Source organism: Ornithorhynchus anatinus, chromosome 2 (genome assembly GCF_004115215.2).
Source record: "Ornithorhynchus anatinus isolate Pmale09 chromosome 2, mOrnAna1.pri.v4, whole genome shotgun sequence".
Lineage (NCBI taxonomy): Eukaryota > Metazoa > Chordata > Mammalia > Monotremata > Ornithorhynchidae > Ornithorhynchus > Ornithorhynchus anatinus.
Genome location: NC_041729.1, coordinates 30,908,095 through 30,928,279, shown reverse-complemented (window position 1 = coordinate 30,928,279; position 20,185 = coordinate 30,908,095). Strand labels below are relative to the sequence as shown.

The 20,185-nt window shown below is 53.7% G+C and overlaps 1 protein-coding gene across 1 annotated transcript in view; it reads right to left on the bottom strand.

Annotated features, from left to right (window-relative positions):
• Positions 1 to 20,185, bottom strand: part of ERN2 (endoplasmic reticulum to nucleus signaling 2) — a 34,001-nt gene that overhangs the window by 7,483 nt on the left and 6,333 nt on the right. The window contains exons 4-16 of the mRNA XM_039911281.1: positions 15,513 to 15,814; positions 9,576 to 9,693; positions 8,754 to 8,787; positions 7,944 to 8,016; positions 7,576 to 7,648; positions 7,106 to 7,225; positions 6,244 to 6,345; positions 5,480 to 5,750; positions 4,700 to 4,778; positions 4,419 to 4,569; positions 3,533 to 3,669; positions 2,307 to 2,483; positions 1,681 to 1,894 (exon numbers count right to left, since the gene is read on the bottom strand). Coding sequence (XP_039767215.1) covers positions 1,681 to 1,894; positions 2,307 to 2,483; positions 3,533 to 3,669; positions 4,419 to 4,569; positions 4,700 to 4,778; positions 5,480 to 5,750; positions 6,244 to 6,345; positions 7,106 to 7,225; positions 7,576 to 7,648; positions 7,944 to 8,016; positions 8,754 to 8,787; positions 9,576 to 9,693; positions 15,513 to 15,814 — 1,851 coding nt within the window. The remainder of the gene's footprint in view (positions 1 to 1,680; positions 1,895 to 2,306; positions 2,484 to 3,532; positions 3,670 to 4,418; positions 4,570 to 4,699; positions 4,779 to 5,479; positions 5,751 to 6,243; positions 6,346 to 7,105; positions 7,226 to 7,575; positions 7,649 to 7,943; positions 8,017 to 8,753; positions 8,788 to 9,575; positions 9,694 to 15,512; positions 15,815 to 20,185) is intronic.

Genomic DNA, 20,185 nt, shown 5'->3' with positions numbered 1-20,185 from the left:
TACTATCATTACTTCAATAGGTTCCACTTTGGCCCATTGAAGACCTTGAAAGTGAACTCAACTCCCCGCACTAGGGAAGCTCTTTGGAGGCTGGTCCAGTGTTTGAGAATGAGCCCAAGAAGGGAAGATTCAATCATTTTTGGTGTCTGTCTCCCCCATTCTAGACTGTGAGCCCGTTGTGGGCAGAAACTGTCTCTCTCTGTTGCTGAACTGTACTTTCCAAGCACTTAATACAGTGTTCTGTAGAGAGTAAGCTCTCAATAAATGCGATTGAATGAATGAATCCTGGAAAAGTGTCACGAGCCCCTCCTCAGGACTGGTTGTCTGCCCAGAGGAGTGGTGCCAGGTGTGCAGGCTTGAGCTGAAGTCCTAATATGGGGGCAGGAAAGGCCAAGACCAGTAGCCCTGGGGGGAGAAGACACAAGGTCCCAAAGCCCCCCGCTTGGATTAACCCCAGGACAGGTTGGGTAGGAATGCGGCAGGGTGTGTGGTCAAGGGGGACCCTCTTCTTCAGCTGGTTACCATCTTGAGGGGGAACCACAGGGAGAAGTAAAAATATTTTCTTCCCGGAAAGGCCAGGCATTTAACAGCTCTGCTGCCCCGACAATGGCCTCAGCAATGGCCTCAGCAACGGCAGGGTTGCCCAGGGGGCAGCGAGAGCTGATTTGGTCCGCCCTGCTGCTCAGTGAGGACAACGGAGCCACATCCTGCCAGCTTATTGAATGGGAGCTGTGGGGGGCCGGGGCCAACTTTCTCCCGCCTACTCCCCACTGGACCCCCCCCTCCAGAATTAGGCTGGGCTGATTGCCGAAGGAAAAAAAGCAAAGCTTCTGCTGCTCTGAATTGGGTTTTTTTGTTGTTGTTGACTTGTTAGGCCTTTCTATGTGTCAAATACTGCTCTAAGTGCTGGGATGCATACAGGTAAATTAGGTTGGACATAATTCCTGTCCCGTATCAAGCTCACAGTTTGATAGGAGGTAAAACTGAGGCATGAAGAAGTTTAAGCAACTTGCCCATGATCACACAGCAAGCATTTGGCAGAGCTGAGATGAGAACCCAGGTCCTCTGATTTACAGGACTGTGCTCTTTCCACTAGGCCACACTGCTAGGGGAGGGCTGCCCTGGGGCTCCTGGATTGGCTGGAGCAGCATCTCGGACAGTTCCCGCTTACTTTAGGCCTAACTGGCCGTCAAACGAGCCTTCCTCAACTGCGGCTAGAACAACTGCCCTCCAGGGATTGTCGCTGGCCGGGGGATATTGTCCCAGATTGGGGAAACCACTGGCCGCTGGCACAGATCGCCACTGTCCAGGAGCTCTTTGCCTGCCATTCACAATCGCTCTGCTCCCTCCAGCTGGCACAGGTGCCAGCATCCCTCACCTCCATCTCACTCTTTCAGCCTCCACTCTCTCTCTCGTCCTTCGCCCTGTCACCAGCCCCCACCCCTCTGTCAATCAGTCAGCCAATTGTATTTATTGAGCGCTTACTGTGTTCACAGAACTGTACTAAGTGCTTGGGAGAGTACAGTATCACAATAAGCAGACACATTCCCTGCCCACTTTGAGCTTGGCATCTAGCCTTGCCCACCCGCCCGTCCACCTTCTCGCCACACGCCCGTCCCGCTTTCTTCCCTTGGATGCCCACGCCGGGGGCCACCCACATCCCTGCAGTCCCACACTGACCTTCGGGGTCTCCGGGTGCCCGGGAACTCTGCAGGGAACTGGTGGAGGGGGTTGGGGAGAGGGTCCCCACATCCCCCGGGCCCCCCAGGGCGGCCCCCCGGGGAAGGGGCGGGCCATCGGGGCCAGCTGTGCTGTGCTGTTGAAGTTGCTTCAGCTTTTCGTCCAGCTGCTGCTCCAGCCTCTGTTGCTGCACTCGCTGCTGTTCCTGCAGGTGCTGGACACGGACCCGAGCCCTCAGGTCCCGCGGGAGCTTCCCGGCACCGGCCCGGGCCCCATTCCCCACCCCTTGCTCTGCCAAGATGGGAATGTGCATTTCAGGGCACAAAACTGGACATTGTTGGGGGCCCCTGGGCACCAGGGCAGAGGCAGGCAGGCAGGCCGGATTCTTTATCTCCGGGGCAAAATGAAATGTTTTTTCCCTCAACTACCCAGGAAAGCTGGACAGGGAAGAGAAAGAGGGAGGGAGGAAAGGTAGAAGGGAGGGAGGAAAAGAGGAAGGAAGGGATGGAGGAAGGGAAGAAACAGAGGGAAGGGAGGGAAGGAAATGAATAAATGCCTGGAGAGCAGGGGGTAGTCTGAGCCGGACCAGACTGGGATGGGGTGGGGTGGGAGTGGCGGGCGGGCACCTGGAGCAGCAGGCAGAGGAGCCAGCCACCCAGCAGCAGGGCAGTGACGCCAGCCATCAGCAGGCCTCCGGGCCCAGGCTGGGGAGAGAGCTCCGTGCGTCCTGCAGCAGGGCCGCTGTCCACGTCCGGCAGCCGCTCGGGGCCCCAGGCCTCTTCCTCTGGACTCGGCCTCAAGAACTGGAGAGTCAGAAAAGTCCTCTGAAGAAGGTCGCCCCGGCCTCATAGACCCGGCAGCTTGGGAGGGTCTCAGGACCCCTGGGGAACAGAGGAGGGGGGAAGCCACGTTCTGGGCTGGTGGGGGGGGGGTCTGGATTCTGGGGGGAGACCGGGGCCCCACCTACGGGAGCTGGATTCGACCCATCTTCCTTGCTGTGCCCCTCAGAGCCGGCTCCCTGGGTGGAGGTGGGGCCTGACCCCGTCGGGAGCCGAGGCCCACGGACCCCAGCCGGGGCTCTGCTGGTCTCCCCGGGGCCCGGCCCTGACCTCCAGCCCCACTGCGGCCCTCAGCCTTCCAATGTGGGGAGCGGTTTTTTGGATGGGCGGGTGCTGGGGAAGGGATGGAGAGGAAGAGGTGCAGGGAACCTCTTCCCCTGTGGCAATTGAGAAGTAGCTTGGCTTAGTGGATAGAGCACAGACCTGGGAGCCAGAAGGACCTGGGCTTTAATCCCATCTCCGCCACTTTGCGGCTGTGTGACTTTGGGCAAGTCTTTTAACTTCTCTGTGCCTCTGTAACCTCATCCATAAAATGGGGATTAAGACTGTGAGCTCCATGTGGGACTCTTGTACTTTCCCAAGTGCTTAGTACACTGCTCTGCACACAGTAAGTGCTCAATAAATATGACTGTCTGACTGACATGGACTGTGTCCGGTCTGATTAGCTTGTATCTACCCCAGTGCTTAGTACCGTGACTGGCACACGGTAAGCTCGGGGATTGTCTCTCTTTATTGCTCCACTGTACTTACCAAGTGCTTAGTACAGTGCTCTGCACACAGTAAGTGCTCAATAAATACAATTGAATGAATTAACAAAATGCCATTAAACCACCCCCCTCAAAATGTGGGGAGGGGAATCGTGTCCAACCCGATTGTCTTGTATCTAACCCCAACGCTTACGGCAGTGCTTGGCACAGAGTAAGCGTATGAGAACCACCACCATTATCATTTTTAAGAGCTGACACGTCCCCCTCCGCCCTGGCCCTGGCTTGACTTGCATGTACCGAACTAACCTCGCCAAAGAGCGTGGGGACTGGGGAGGTCCTGGGAGGTAAGTGCTCTGCCTCCGTCCCCGCCGTCGTCGTCCTGCCCGCCGTCGGGAAGGCTCTCAGCATGGTGGTGTGAACCACCGGGGGCAGCTCATGGTGGCCTAAGGGAGAGAAGGTCACCCGAGAAGGTCACCCTCGTGCATCCGGGACCACCGCAGTCTTGCCGAGGCAGCTTCCTCGCTCCTGGAAGGGAGTGTTATCGGCTCTGCGTCAAGAACCCCTCCAGAGTTGCCAGGGAGGGAACTGGCCTTTAGGGCCCAAGAGGCAGAGGGCAGCAGGTCCCCAAGGTGGTGGGGCAAAGGAGGCTGCCCCCTTAAGGAAGTAGCATGGCTTTCCTGACCAGTGGGTCCCAGGCTATAATTTATTTTACTGTCAATCCCCCCTTTAGATGGAAAGCTCCTTGCGGGCAGGGAATGTATCTACCAATGCTGTTGTATTGTACTCTTTCGAGTACTCAGTACAGTGCTCTGCACATTATAAATGCTTGATAAATTACTGATTCATTGGTGGGAAGGGAGAGGGCTCTATGGCCTGGTGAGAAGAGTCTAGAACTGGGGGTCGGGGACCTGGATTCTTAACTTCATTTTTCCCTTGCCTGTTGAGTGACCCTGGGTAAGTCAATTAACCTCTCTGGGTATGAGGACCTAATATCTGTCTTGCCTCCCCCTTAGACTGCAAACCCCATGTGGGACTGTGTGCAGCCTGATTATCTTGACTCTACCCCACTGCTTAGGCCAATCCTTAGCACTTAGTAAGCCCTCCACAAATGGTGCAATTATTATTCAGGAGGGCCGGAGTCCCAGGCGTCTGGTCCCCGCCTGCCCTGTTTGCCAGGGGGAGCCCCCCTCACCGATGAGCAGCCACTGGTTGCTGAGGAAGGTGATGCTGCCATGGGGGTATTTGACATCCGTGCTGGGGGTGATCTCACACTCCCCCGATTCCCGCAGGGTCACCTCCTCCGTGGTGGGCCCCTCGATCCGGGCCAGGGTCACCCCCCGCGGCTACGGTGGAAGAAGCGGGGCCTGTGAGGCTGAGTGGCCTGGGGCGGGGGGGCTCTTTCCACACGCGCCCCCCCACTCCCCCCATCATCCTCTCCCCCCTCCTCCTCCCGGCAGACCTCCCCGCACTCACCACCAGGGCCACGCCGGCATGGACCAGGGCAGTGGAGGCATAGAAACTGGCTGAGTGCTTCCCCACGTAGAGGGTCGACCTGTGGGCCGCGGGGCCGTGGGGGAGGAAGTGCGACCCCTCCTCAATTATGGGGATGTGGCAGTGCCCAGCTCCGGTTGCGCAGCCACGAATCGCGGGTTCAGATCCCCACCCAAGGCGCTGGGCGGGTGACGAGTGGGAAATGGGTCTCCCTGGGCCCACCTCCCCTCCCCCTTAGCATCAGGCGCTTTCCAGGCTGAGAGCCAGCCCAGCTGGACTACTCTGTGCGGGCCCCTCCCTGCTGCGGGCCAAACAGAGACAGTCCCCCCCTCAACCCCGCAACTCTACGGCTCTAAGCTTTCTGCTGCGGGCCAGACCAACTGGGTGGGACCCTGGGGGACTAGTGTTTCATGAGCCCAGTCCATGGGGGTCTCTGAGGGGCAGAACTATTGCCCAAGCCCAGAAGTGTTGGGATCAGCACCTCAAGGGGACGTTCAGGATCCAGCTCCCCGCAATCCCTCTCCCGCTCCCAGCTAAGGAACTGAGCCTTCTCCTGTCTACCCCTCTAAACTGTAAGCTCGTTATGGGCCGGGAATGTGTGTTTATTCCACTGTACTCTCCCAAGCGCTTAGTACAGCGCTGTGCACAGACAGTAAGTGCTCAGTAAATACGAATGAATGAATCAATCCTCAGAGCCCAGGAACCCCAGGAGTTGATGGGCGAGGAGCTCTGGGACCCGGTGGGCGGACCCCAGGCACTCACTGGAGCTGGGTCTTGGTGGCGGAGAAGTCCCCGTTGGCAGGGTCAGGTGGGCTTCTCCAGTGGGCGAGGCGGATGTGGCGGGAGTAGAACGTGAGGTAGCGCAGGGTCTCCATGGCCACGTTCAGATGGGGCAGCCGGCGCAGGCTGTCCCGGTGCCAGACGTAGATGCCCGCCACCGGGGAGCCGTAGTTGTGCATCCAGAGTACCGCCCCGCTCCCTTTGTCCACCGTCACCACCAGCCCGTCCCCGCTCGAGGCCAAGTGAGCCATCTCTGGTGGGGACGACAGCGTTCAATCGCAAGGCCCTCTCCCGCGGGCACACGGCAGAGACCGCCGGCCCGGGGTCCTCTCCCACCCAGCCTGACCCGGGAGGGTTTTGTACGCTTCCCGGGCTCTCCTCTCTTCGCCCTGCTCGGACCTCCGAGCTCTGAGACTGGACGGGGCGGGGTGGGGGTTGTGGGGGATGAGGGGGTAGGAGTCATTAAGGCAGGGGACCTTTCGCTGCACTGGGGTCCTCCAGACTCGTGCCATCCACTGGGAAAATGAAGTCAGGGGGCAGATACCAGGGAGGCCCTCACCTCCATAACTGTGCCGGGGACCTTTTGGGTGACAGAGTCAGCCTCTAGAGCTCCCAGAAGTCTAGCCAGGTAAAGACAGGTTGGGAGGGATGGCAGAGCAGGGTCGTTTGGTCCTCTTGGGCCAGGGGTCAAGAGGGGAGAGGGGAGGGGGAGAAGTACACCCCCTTGTCCAGGGTGAGATTCTCACCGTAGCCGTAGGAATCATCCATGAGCGGCGCAGAGTAATCGTGGTAGGTGACGTTCCAGCGCAGCTCACGCGACTTGGTGTCATACATGGTGACCGTGTATTCTGGGAGAAGCGGGAGCCGGGCCCGAAACCCTTACCGCCCACCGCCATCCAATCTCTGCCTGCCACCCACCACCCGCCGCCCTGTGCTCCGCTGCCGGGGCCTGGGCAGTCGGGGGTTCCGGCCCAACCAGAGGCTTTCCCGGTAGGGTCGACCCAACACGACCCAGTGCTCTGTGCCTGGGAGCACTGATGGGGCTGCCACTTGTCTGCTGTGTGACCTTGGGCAAGTCACTTCACTTCTCTGGGCCTCAGTCACCTCATCTGTAAAATGGGGATTGATACCGTGAGCCCCACGTGGGACAGGGGCTGTGTCCAACCCCATTTGCTTGTATCCATTCCAGTGCTCAGTACAGTGCCTGGCACATAGGAAGCGCTTAAGAAATACCACAACTATTATTATTATGAGGGTGAGAAGAGGAAGGCCATTGCAGGCTTCTGGGTTGGCAATCAGCAGCTTGCATGTGAAAATATGGACTTTGGATTTATGAAATTAGCCTTTCATGGCTGCTCCACAGCTCAGACCCTTTCTTTTTTTTCCTACCGTATTTAATTCAGTCACTCAATCATATTTATTGAGCACTTATTGTGTGCAGACCACTGTACTAAGCGCTTGGGAGTGTACAATACAACAATAAACAGATGTTAGGCGCTTTCTACCCCTGGACTAATGTACTAAGTCATTCATCGATCGGGAGGATTTATTGTGTGGGGGAGGGGGCGGAAGCCGAAAGGCTGGGGCAGGGGAGAGGGGAGGGCTCACGTGTTCGGCCGATATAGAGGGGGGCCGAGGGGCACAGCCCATCCCATGCCTCCGTCGACAGAGTCGTCTGCTTCTCTCCTGACTTGGGGTCCACCAGGAACCAAGTGTCCTGCTTCTTCCCTGTATGGAGAGGCGGCACAGGCTAGCGGATTCCCCCTCACGCCCCAATCTTACCCTCCCTGAGCTCCCAACGATGCCACCCTCCCGCCTCGGCTCCCTCCTTCCGTCACACAGTCTCAAATTCAGTCCAGGCTGGCCGGCGCCGCCTCATCTCCCTCCCCCCCCGATGCCTCGTCTCCCTGTCCCCCAACCTCATCCCAACACCCTCGATTCCCCTTTCCAGTTCCAGGCCAGGAGAACGGGCCACCCTTCTGGGGCAACCTCGCTGCCTGGGTACCCGTCCCTGGAGCAACCACGGCCTTGAGGGGGTGGAGATGAAGCGGTGGGGCAGGGGGAGAGGGCAGACAAACCTGTGTAGAGAATACCATCTGAGCTGCGGCACGGGGATGACTGGACCAGCTCCGGGATGGTGAAAGGGAGTTTCTACAGGACACGGGAGGGTCAGGAGGTGAGCTCAAGGGATATCGTGGACATTCCAGGGGAATATCCCCAAAACCCATGGGAACGGGGACCCTCCAACCCTCCCTGTGCCTGGGGTAAATATCTTGGCATCTGGCACTGACCCAACCTGATTTCCCAGAGCGGCTCTCGGGCTGAGTCCCACGAGTCGAGGTGGGTGGGGCGAGGGCAGGGGACTGCATGGAAGGGATGGACTGCCCCACGGGGAACCCAGCCCATCCCTGAGCAGGGGGGGTCTGCGCAGCCCCACCGAACCTACCATCAGGCCTTCCTTGTTCTTGCCCCCCATTATGTAGAGGCTGCCATCATTGGGATCCGGGAGAAAGGCCGGTCTGGGGAAAAAACAGACAAAACCCAGGGAGTGGCTCGTTGAGACATCCCCATCTTCCTCCACAGGTGCCTTCCTGGGCTCCACCCCTCTTCTCCTCCTCCTCAGACCTGGGAGAAACCGCTCTGGTTTGGAGGAGGGGAAGAAGAGCTTTGCCTCGTCTTTCTCGCCTCCGACTCTGGCTTAGGTCTCCCTCCCGCTTCATATCTGACGGATCGCCGCTCTCCCGCTCTTCGGAGCCCTGCTCAAATCACATCTCCTCCAAGGGGCTTTCCTCGATTAAGTCTTCATCTTCCCCATTTACCCTCCCATCTGTGTCACCTCCACATCTGGGTCTGTGCCCCTTAAACCTTCGGACATTCACCCCAGTCCCAGCCCCACAGCGCCGGTGTTCATATCCACCTGCAATTTATTTTAATGTCTATCTCCCCTTCTAGTCTGTAAGCTCCTTGTGGGCAGGGATCGCGCCTATCTATTCTACTGTATTGCAGCCTCCCAGGTGCTTAATTAGTACAGTGGCCTGCACATAATAAGCACCACTGATTAATCCTAAATCCCCTCCACCTCTTTTTCTTCTCTCCAGGGGCTCTCTCCATGAAACAAGGGTGACCTCAGCCACCCTCCCGGCCCCCACTGCCATCTTCCACCCCTCGCCCACCCCATGCCTCCAGGGGTCCACGGTCCTAGAGGCCTCCTTCCCTGACCCTACCGGGCAGCTGGTCATCAGGCACGGACACTTACTCTGAGACGTACAGTGGCCCCTGGATGATAGGATCTGAAAGTGCAGTGACACATGGTGAAGGAGGGGGACGGTTCCAGGTCTTCCCCTGCCCTCCCCACCCCCTCACCCCGACCCCACCGAACCTCTCCAGAGCCCAACCCCTCTGGAGCCCCATCTAGACAGCTTTCCGGTGGGGGCCAGGATGCCTCAGTTCCGGTTCCTTCTCCACTCCTACAGTGACTGCAGACACACTCCTAGAGAAAAGGGCGTGGGGAGCAGAGGTCTACAGTGGGGGAATGAAACCAAGAGGTAGGCTCCACTAATAATAAGAAATTATAATCTTAATAATATTGGTTAAACACCTTATATATTAAAAATTATTTAATCATGTTAACTCCTGTCTCCCCCTCTCGACTGTAAGCTCGTCATGAGCAGGGAACATTCTGCTAATGCTGCTGTATTGTACTCTCCCACGTCCTTAGTACAATGCTCTTCACACAGTAAGCACTCAATAAATAACGTGGATTGATTGACTGATTACTCTGTGGCATGCACCGTACGAAGTGCTGGGATAGATTCAAGATAATCAAGTCGGACCCAGGCCTTGTCCCAAATAGGGTTCACTGTCTAAGCTGAGAGGAAGAACAGGTATTTCATCCCCATTATACAGATGAAGAAAACGAGGCAGAAAGAAAACGAGTGATTTGCCCAAGGACCCAGAGCAGGAAACTGGCAGAGGTGGAATTAGAACTCTGTCCTCTGACTTTCAGGCCTAGCTCTTTCCACTAGGCCAGGCGGCTTATCCACTAGCAACCCCTGTCGTCCCTTGGCGCTTTTCTCACCATCTTTCAGGGTCCATTTGATGCCGCCGGTCCTCTTGCTGACCGCATGCAGGCTCCCGTCCAGGGTGGACACAAAGAGCAGGGTCTCTGGAACGGTCACCGCGTTCCCCACGTGGCCCTAAGGGCACAGAAACAGGCAACCCAGCTGGACCGAGAGGAACGGAGTATCGATAATTCTATTTATTTTGGTGCTATTGATGTCTATCTACTTGTTTTGTTTAGTTGTCTGTCTCCCCCTTCTAGACTGTGAGCCTGTTATTGGGTAGGGATTGTCTCTGTTGCCGAATTGTACTTTCCAAGGGCTTAGTACAGTGCTCTGCGTGCAGTAAGCGCTCAATAAATCTGACTGAATGAATGAAAGAACAGGGACTCAGTCTCCCCATCCGTGACGCTTCCGCTGTGGCATCCAGGCTGCCGGGTTTCCCAGAGTCCTCGGTGGAGGTCATGGACCCGGAAGGTGAATCAGAGCCGAGCTCCGGGGAAACTCGTTCATTCATTCAAGCGCTCAGAACAGTGTTTAACACATAGTAAGTGCTTAACAAATACCATCATTATTATTATTATACAAGTTAATCAGGTTGGACACCATCCATGTCACACATGGGCCTCACAGTCTTAATACCCATTTTACAGATTCGGGAACTGAGGTGCAGAGAAGTGAAGCGACTTGGCCACGTTCATACAGCAGACAAAGTGGTGAAGGTGTGATTTGAACCCAGGTGCTTCTGACTTCCCGGCCTGCGTTCTGTCCACCGGGCCACACCGCTTCTCTCTCTTTCTCCTATCTTCTCCTTCCTAAACTGAAATGAGCTCTCGATTTCCCAGGAAGGCTCCCACTCCACTTTTCTTCTGGGCCTGGGCTGGACCACGTGACTGACTGCCTACCCAGACCCCGAGAGCCAAGGAGAGAGGGACGGACGGCGCCGGTCCAAGCTGAACCCTGGCCACCAGGTAGATGCCAGAGAAAGAGCACGGACCCAGAAGTCAGAAGGACCTGCGTTCTAATCCCCGCTTCGCCATGTGTCTGCTGTGTGACCTTGAGCAACTCACTTCACTTCTCTGTGCCTCAGAGTTCCTTCATCTGTAAAATGGGGATTAAATGAGGGACATGGACTGTGCCAGCTTGATTACTTTGTATCTTCTCCAGTGTTTAGTACAGTGCCTGGCACATAATAAGCACTTGACAAATGCCACAAAATAAAGAAAGAATGAGTACCCAAGTTCCAAGACCTGTCTAACTCTACGCTGCAGCTCACAGACTAAATCACCCCTTCAGAGCATCCCTGCCCCCCAAAAAACAGATGGTCTTTTCAGTTTTAAACCCCAGGTCTGGGTCTGGGCCCTGAGGCGGGGGAAGGGGATGACCTTCCTTCACCTCAAAGCTCCAATACTACCTAAGACTCTTGTCAGGGGCTGCAGGCATCTTGCTACCCACAAGGCAGACCCATCTCCTGGAGAAGCAGCGTGGCTCAGTGGAAAGAGCACGGGCTTTGGAGTCAGGGCTCATGAGTTCGAATCCCAGCTCTGCCACTTGTGGGCTGTGTGACTGTGGGCAAGTCACTTAACTTCTCTGTGCCTCAGTTCCCTCATCTGTAAAATGGGGATTAAGAATGTGAGCCCCACGTGGGACAACCTGATTCCCCTATCTCTACCCCAGCGCTTAGAACAGTGCTCGGCACATAGTAAGCGCTTAACAAATACCAACATTATTATTATTATTATCTCCACCTAGGCAAACCCGCCTGGCAGGTTTCGGTGCCAGGTGGCACCAGGATGGGAGCTTTCTGACCCCCGAGCCAAGCCCCGTAGGGGCCAGGAGGCGGGAGGGGGCCCTGGGCTGGCCTGGAAGGGGCTCCCTCGGCACCCGGCTGCTGGCCGGGGCTGGCCTATGGGAGTCCATCCGCCCCACCCCAAACCCCAAGCCGTCACCGCTCCTTCTGCAAACAGGGTGGTGCTGAGCAAATAGCAGCCCTGGGCGGTCTCCTCGCCTGGGATCACAGCTACCCGGATCTTCCGGCTGCCCCCACGGTGGGATGGGGGGCTGGGAGAGGGGTGTTCTCAATCAGACAGTCAGCCAATCCTACTTATTGAGCGCTTACTGTGTGCAGACCACCGAACTAAGTGCTTGGGAGACTACAATAAACAATATAACGGAAACAGATCCACAGTCTAGAGGGGGAGACAGACGTTACCTTTCCCTGGGGAAGGGAAGAGTGGTGTCTTTTTTATTTTAAAATAGTATTTGTTAAACCCTTACTGTGCGCCAGGCATTGCTCTAAGCACTGGGGTAGATACAAGAAAATCAGGTTTGGTTCTTTTAATGATATTTGTTGATCGCTTACTATGCACCAGGCTCTGTACTAAGCGCTGGGGCAGATACAAGCTTATCAGGGGTTCTCAGTCTTAATCTCCATTTTACAGATGAGGTAAATGAAGCACAGAGAGGTTAAGTGACTTGCCCAAAGTCACATAGGAGACAAGTGGCGGAGCGGGATTAGAATTCAGGTCCTTTTGGCTCCCGGGCCCATGCCGCTTCTCTGACATGGCCTGACTGCCAGACGTCTGTTTCCCCCCGCCAAGCCACCTCAGCTCTTCCTATCTCACCCCTCCCGCCCTGCCGCCTCGCCCATTATTATTATTATTATTATTATTGTTATATAGCTTGTTAAGCACTTACTATGTGCCGAGCACTGAACTAAGCTCTGGGGTAGATGCAAGTTCATCAGGTCAGACACAGTCCCTGCCCCACCCGGAAGCAGCAGGAACTGGGAGAATAATACTCATACAAATAGTAATTGTGGTTTTGGTTAAGAGCTTACTATGTGTCAAACACTGTTCTCAGCACTGGGGTAGATTCAATTTAATCAGGACAGGCACAGTCCCCGGCCCACAAGGGGTTTACGGTTTAAGTAGGAGGGAAAACAGGTACACTGAATCCCCACTTTGCAGATGAGGAATCTGAGGCACAGAGAAGTTAAGAGATTTGCCCAAGGTCTCACAGCAGACAAGTGGCAGAGGCGGAATTAGAATCCGGCTCCTCTAATAATTTCAGTATATAACAATAATGATAATGTTGGTATTTGTTAAGCGCTTACTCTGTGCCAAGCACTGTTCTAAGCACTTGGGTAGATACAAAGTAATCAGGTTGTCCCATGTAGGACTCACAGTCTTCATCCCTATTTTACAGATGAGGTAACTGAGGCAGAGAAGTTAAGTGGCTTGCCCAAGGTCACACAGCTGACAAGTGGCGGAGCCAGGATTAGAACCCATGACTTCTGACTCCCAAGCCCGAACTCTTTCCACTGAGCCACCCTGGTATTTGTTAAGCGCTTACCTATGTGCCAGGCACCCTACTAAGCGCTGGGGTGGAGACAAACAAATCCAAGTGGACACAATCCCTGTCCCACAGGGGGCTCACAGTCTCAATCCCCATTTTACAGATGAGGTAACCGAGGCCCAGAGAAGTGAGGTGCCTTGCCCAAGGTGACACAGCGGACAACGGGAGGAACCAGGATTAGAACCCGGGTCCTCTGATTCGCAGGCCCTTGCTGCTAGAACCACACTAGCCCACAGGTCCAGCGGCCTGGCTAGGCTTTGGGGACTACACCAGCTCCCGACTCCTGCTTTCTTCACCGTTGTAGCTAAATCCCAGAGACAGAATTCCGCCTTGGCCGAGGGCTAAGCCGTCAGCTAAGCCCCCTTTCCCTCTGCTCCTCCCCATCCCCTTTCCCCTCAGCACTGTGCTCATTTGTATATATTTTTTATTACCCTATTTATTTTGTTGATGAGGTGTCTATCCCCTTCATTCTATTTCTCGTGATTATGTCGTCTTGTTTTTGTCCGTCTGTCTCCTCCGATTAGACTGTGAGCCCGTCATTGGGCAGGGATGGTCTCTGTTGGCGAATTGTACATCCCAAGCGCTTAGTACAGTGCTCTGCACATAGTAAGCGCTCAATAAATACTATTGAATGAATGACAGGTCAGGCGGAGCATCTTCTCCTCCTCACTGACCCACAGGAATGCAGCCAGCTTTGAGCTGGAGGCACCTCAGTCCCCTAAGGAAACTTCAGCGTAGAACAGTGCTTGGCCCACAGTAAGGGCTTAAATACCGTCATCATTATTATTTATTCATTCATTCAATAGTATTTCTTGAGCGCTTACTATGTGCAGAGCACTGTACTAAGCGATTGGAATGTACAAATCGGTAACAGAGACAGTCCCTGCCCTTTGATGGGCTTACAGTCTAATCGGGGGAGACAGACAGACAAAAACAATAGGAATAAATAGAATCAAGATGTACCCCAGCGTTTAGAACAGTGCTTGGCCCATAATAATCGCTTAACAGATACCTAAGGAAACTCCTGCCACCCGCTTCTCTACTCCTTCCCCCTCCCAAGTTAGTTGCTAGGAGCAGCCCTGTGGTAAGTGACAGAGTCCTACAAGTTATAATGAGCATAAAATACTTGTTTTCCCTCTTTTAGGTTCAGACTCCCAAGTCAGACAGGGACCGCGTCCAATCTGATGGAACTCCATCTGCCCCGGCGCTCAGCACAAAGTAACTGTTTAATCAACACAACTGCCTTCCTCCTCCCGTCTGTCCGTTTCCAGAGGGGCCCTCGTCCATCAATCCATGGCATTTACTAAACACATACTATGTGCAGAGCACTGTACTAAGCACTTAAATGAGGGAGAGACTGTGTGGGGCAACTGCAGGTTGTTTCTTTAATCAGCAGGGCTTTCTTAAGCCTCTACTGTGCGCTGAGCACTGAGGTAAACTTTCGGGAGAGTACCATCGAGTTAGGAGAGCCCAAGGGGGTTCCAAGTTCCTCCGCTGTTTTCGTTACCCGGGGATGGAGCTGGAGCTGTCTGGGGGGCCCGGTTTAGTGGCCAAAGCTCAGGCCCAGGAGTTGGAAGGGCATGGGTTCTAATCCGTACTCTGACGCTTGTCTGCTCTGTTCTAATCCCAGCTCCACCACTTAGCTGTGTGACTTTGGGCAAGTCACTTCACTTCTCTGTGCCTCAGTTCCCTCATCTGTAAAATTGGGATTTAGACTGTGAGCCCCACGTAAGACAACCTGATGAGCTTGCATCTACCCCAGCACTTAGAACAGTGCTTGGCCCTTAGTAAGCACTTAACCAACACCATCATTATTATGTACACCAGCGTTTAGAACAGTGCCTGGCCCACAGTAAGGGCTTAACAAACACCATCATAATTATCATGTCCCCCAGCACTTAGAACAGTGCTTGGCCCATAGTAAGGGTTTAACAAATACCACCATTATTATTATTATGTACTCCAGCGTTTAGAACAGTGCCTGGCCCACAATAAGTGCTTAATAAATACCATCATCATTATTGTTATGTACCCCAGCCTTTAGAACAGTGCCTGGACCACAGTAAGGGCTTAACAAACACCATCCTGATTATTATGTACTCCAGCGTTTAGAACAGTACCTGGCCTACAATAAGGGCTTAACAAAGACCATCATCATTATTATTACATAACCCAGCGTTTAGAACAGTGCCTGGCCCACAGTAAGGACTTAACTACCATCATGATTATTACGTATTCCAGCGTTTAGAACAATGCCTGGCCCACAGTAAGGACTTAAACACCATCATGATTATTAGGTACCCCAGGGTTTAGACAGTGCCTTGCCCACAGTAAGGGTTAACGAATACCACCATGATTAGTATTTACCCCAGCGTTTAGAACAGTGCCTGGCCCACAGTAAGGGCTTAACAAATATCATCATGATTAGTATTTACCCCAGCGTTTAGAACAGTGCCTGGCCCACAGTAAGGGCTTAACAGATACCATCCCGGGGGTCCCGCCCTCTTCTCTCCTGCCACTGTGGCAGGAGGCGGCCAAAGGCCCGACCCCTGTGCCCCCCGACCCCCGGGCCCCCCGTGCGGGGTCAGTGCCGGTCTTACCGGGGTGTTGGGTCCGGGGTGTGGGTCTGGGCCGAGGAGGAGAAGGAGGAGGAGGAGGAGGAGAGGGCGCGGGGCCCGGCGGGCTGGAGGTCCGGGGGGTCCGGCATCTCTGACCCCCGGGTCCGGGCCCCGCTGCGGCCCCAGCGCTGAGGGAGGCGGCCCCGGGGGTCGGTCCCGGGGGTCCTGCCCCGGGGGTGGGGGGCGGCAGCCGCAGCAGCCGGTCCTGGGGGGGCCGGACGGCAGCGGGGTCTGGCCCTGGGTCGGAGGGGAGGTGGTGAGCGGCGGGCGCCGGAGGGCCGGTCCTGGGGGGCAGGAGCGGGAGGAGGAAGAGGAGGAAGGAGGGGCGGTGTTGGCAGGGGGCGGGTCCTCTCCTCCCGCCAACTGGGGGGATCCTCCTCGGCCCCACCAACACCCCCTTTGCCCCCTTTTCCTCCTCCCCCCCATCCAGCCGCATAGCGCTGCCAGCGCTTACGACAGTGCTTTTCCACCTATTCTATAGTATTTTCAATACTATCATTATTATTAGGTACCCCAGCGTTTAGAACAGTGCCTGGCCCACAGTAAAGACTTAAATACCATCGTGATTATTAGGTACCCCGGAGTTTAGAACGGTGCCTGGCCCGCAGTAAGGACTTAACAGATACTATCATGATTATTAGGTACCCCGGCGTTTAGAACAGTGCCTGGCCCACAGTAAGGGCTTAACAAATATCGTCAGGATTAGTATGTACCCCAGCGTACTATTGAAAATAGCACTATGGCACAATAATACTATTGAAAAATACTACCGAGAAGCAGCGTGGCTCAGTGGAAAGAGCCCGGGCTTGGGAGTCAGAGGTCATGGGTTCGAATCCCGGCTGTGCCACTTGTCAGCTGTGTGACCGTGGGCAACTCACTTCACTTCTCTGGGCCTCACGCCCAGTTCCCTCATCTGGAAAATGGGGATGAAGACGGTGAGCCTCACGCGGGACAACCTGATGACCCTGTATCTACCCCAACGCTCAGAACAGTGCTCTGCACATAGTAAGCGCTTAAAAAATACTAACATTATTAACTAATTCTAAAAATACTAACATTATTATTCAATAATTATATTATTATATAGTAATTCTATAATATAAATAAATATTTAATAATATAAATGCATTATAGTATTTATTGAGCACTATGTGCAGAGCACTGTGCTAAGCGCTTGGAATGTTCAATTCGGCAACAGTTAGAGACCATCCCTGCCCACTGACGGGTTTACAGTCTAATCGGGGGGAGACGGACGGACAAAAACAAGACCACTTAATTACGATAAATAGAATCCATGGGATGGACACCTCATTAGGAAGCGCTTAATAATTACCATCCTTGAGAAGCAGCGTGGCTTAGTGGGTGAGCCCGGGCTGGGGAGTCAGAGGTCGTAGGTTCTAATCCGACCTCTGCCACTTATCAGCTGTGTGACTTTGGGCAAGTCACTTCACTTCTCTGGGCCTCAGTTTCCTCATCTGGAAAACGGGGATTAAGACTCTGAGCCCCACGTGGGACAACCTGATCACCTTGTATCCCCCCCAGCGCCTAGAACAGTGCCTCGCACATAGTAAGCGCTTACCAAATACCATTGCTATTATATATGGATCTGTCATTTTATTTATTCAGATTGATGTCCGACTCCCCTGCCAATGTGGTTTAGTGGAAAGAGCCCGGGTTTGGGAGTTGGAGGATGTGGGTTCTAATCCCCACTCCGCCACTTGTCCGCTGTGTGACCTGGGCCAAGTCCCTTCATTTCTCTGGGCCTCAGTTACCTCATCTGCAAATGGGGATTAAGGCCGTGAACCCCACGGGAGACAACCTGATTACTTTGAATCTACCCCAGTGTTTAGGACAGTACTTGGCTTAGTGGAAAGAGTCCAGGTTTGGGAGTCACAAGTCATGAGTTCTAATCCCAGCTCCACCACGTTAGCTGTGTGACTTTGGGCAAGTCGCTTCACTTCTCTGGGCCTCAGTGACCTCATCTGGAAAATGGGGATTGAGGCTGTGAGCCCCACATGGGACAACCTGATTACCTCGTATCTACCGCAGCACTTAGAACACTGCTTGGCACATAGTAAGCACTTAAATACCATCATCATTGTTACTATTTGGCACATAGTAAGCGCTTAACAAATACCATCATTATCATTACTTGGCACATAGTAAGCGCTTAACAAATACCATAATTATAATTTTAGACTGAGCTCATTGTGGGCAGGGAGTATCACTTTGGTTGTATTGTACTTTCCCAAGCGCTTAGTACAGTGCTCTGCACAGAGTAAGAGGTTAATAAATACAATTGAATGAATGAATGAAAAGTGGGGGCAGCAGCGCCTAGGGCCCTGAGCTCAGGGAGCCAAGCCCCTGGGCTTGAAGCCAGTGGAAAAGGAGGCCCTGTGGGGACAGGTCCTGGCTCCCTCTCTTGATATGGTATTTGTTAAGCATTTACTATGTGCCAGGCACTGTACTAAGCGGTAGGGTAGATTCAAGCTAAGTGGGGTGGATGCTGTCCCTGTCCCACATGGGGCTCACAGTCTTAATCCCCATTTTACAGACGAGGTGACTGAGGCACGGAGAAGCTTCGTCCCCCACCCTCCTCTTCTCCCACTTCTCTTCCCCACCCCCATGGCAGCTGGTCAAAGACAGTGCCAGGAAGCAGCCACCACAGTTCCCCCATCCCCCCCAGCTGGGATCCAGACCTGCTTCCAACAAGAAACTGAGCCTCCGGCACTGCTGGTACAGGTGAGTAGAAAATAATTTCAGATTGTAAGGTCGTTGTGGGAAGGGAGTGTGCCTGTCTGTTGTTTTATCACATTCTCCTTAGCCCTTAGTATAGTGCTGTGACCAGTAAGCACTCAATAAATACAACTGAATGAAAGAGGCTGAGGGGCACGATAAGAAAGGCTCCAACTGATGAGACTCAACTCCAGAGACAAAATGGGTGAGGAGTCCCCTCAGCTCAGAAACCGGGACCCCTAGGAAAGGGGAAGAACAGTGAAGCATATGAAGGCAAAGGGGAATTGACTCTAGAGGTCAGGGTCAGAGGTTAATTAACTGAGATAGCTACTAGACCCTGGAAAAGGGAGAATATGCAGCCCTGGGGAACTAGTCAGGGACTATATCTATCCAAGGTTACACATTTTCTAAAGGGGCATCAGTGTCCCTCGTAGCTATTAATGCTCTTATAATCAAGCATCTTGAAAAGCAGGAGGATGAGGAAGCTCCTTGAGAGCAGGGATAGAGAAGCATGTAGCTCTTGTGGAAAGAGCATGGCCCTGGGAATCAGGGGACCGGGGTTCTAATCTCCACTACCACTTGCCTGTTGTGTGACCTTAGGCAAGCCACTTAAATGCCCTCTGCCTGCTTCCTCATCTGCAAAAGGGCGATTCGATACCTGTTCTCCCTCCTACTTAAGATTGTGAGCCCCAGGTAGGACAGGGACTGTGTCCAGCCTGATTACCTTCTATCTACTCTAGGTCTTAGAAATGCTCAATACTATAATAATCATCATCATCTGTCAACTGTAAGGTCTCTCCCAAGCACTTAGTTGAGTGCTCTGCACAAGTAAGCGCTCAATAAATACCACTGATTGACTAGAGACACCAGGAGAATTTGCTCTATCTTGGCATTGCAGTTCTCTTAAGGGTTGCTTCTTGTCTTACCTCTGCCTGTGCCATGACTCCCTGTTCTGACAATTCCTCTCTTCCTCTTGCCTCAGGATAGAAACTTGCTTGACACCATGAAAACCAACCCAACCCAAAATAACAAAAGCCAAACTGGGGGAGGAGAGGAAACCCCAGGCCCAAATCTTGAGAGGCCAGAAAGAACATTGGGTAATGGCTTTGTCTTTGCCCGAATCCCAATTCCAAGGCTTCTGGGTGAATAAGGCCCAGCTGCTTCTCCCATCTGACTCTTGTTTGGTTTCCGGTCTTAGTATCTGTGGCTGCAGATCAAAAGATCGTTACCTGGGGCATAAAGGCACCTGGCAGAGACTGGATGATGTGCAGCTGCCTATTCCAATTATCCTGAAAAGGGGGAAGACATCTAGTCCCCAAACTCAGAAAAACAAAATAGATTTGTGCTGATTTAACTTCATGCTGGGTGAGAGGAGGTTGAAATGGAAAGAGGGTGGGCCCGAGAAACAAAGGCTTTCTTTCAGCTGAGAAAGGGACCCAAAAAACAAGCAAAGGGGGATTGTGAAAACAAAGATCCCAATTTACTTCCAGGTGTATTTAACAACCTCACAATCTAAATTCTAACAGGATGTTAAAACCACAGTTACCTGGTGGCACCTTTCAGTAATATCACTTACCATTTCACTCACCAGCCCCTGGTCCTCCAAGAGGGAGGGCAGAGTGACCCACGGAAGCGTTTAGTGGGTGTGGAAACTGGTTATGTGACTTTTTTGTTTTTATGGTGTTTGCTAAGCGCTTACTACGTGCCCGGCACCATACTAAACACTGGGGTAGATACAAATTAATTAGGTTGGACCCGTTCCAGATCCCACAAGGGACTTACGGTCTTAATCCCCATTTTACGGATTAACTGAGGCACTGAGAAGTGAAATGACTTGCCCAAGGTCACAGAGGAGACAAGCAGCGGAACTGGCAGTAGAAGCCAGGTCCTTTTGACTCCCAGGCCTGTGCTGTCTTCAC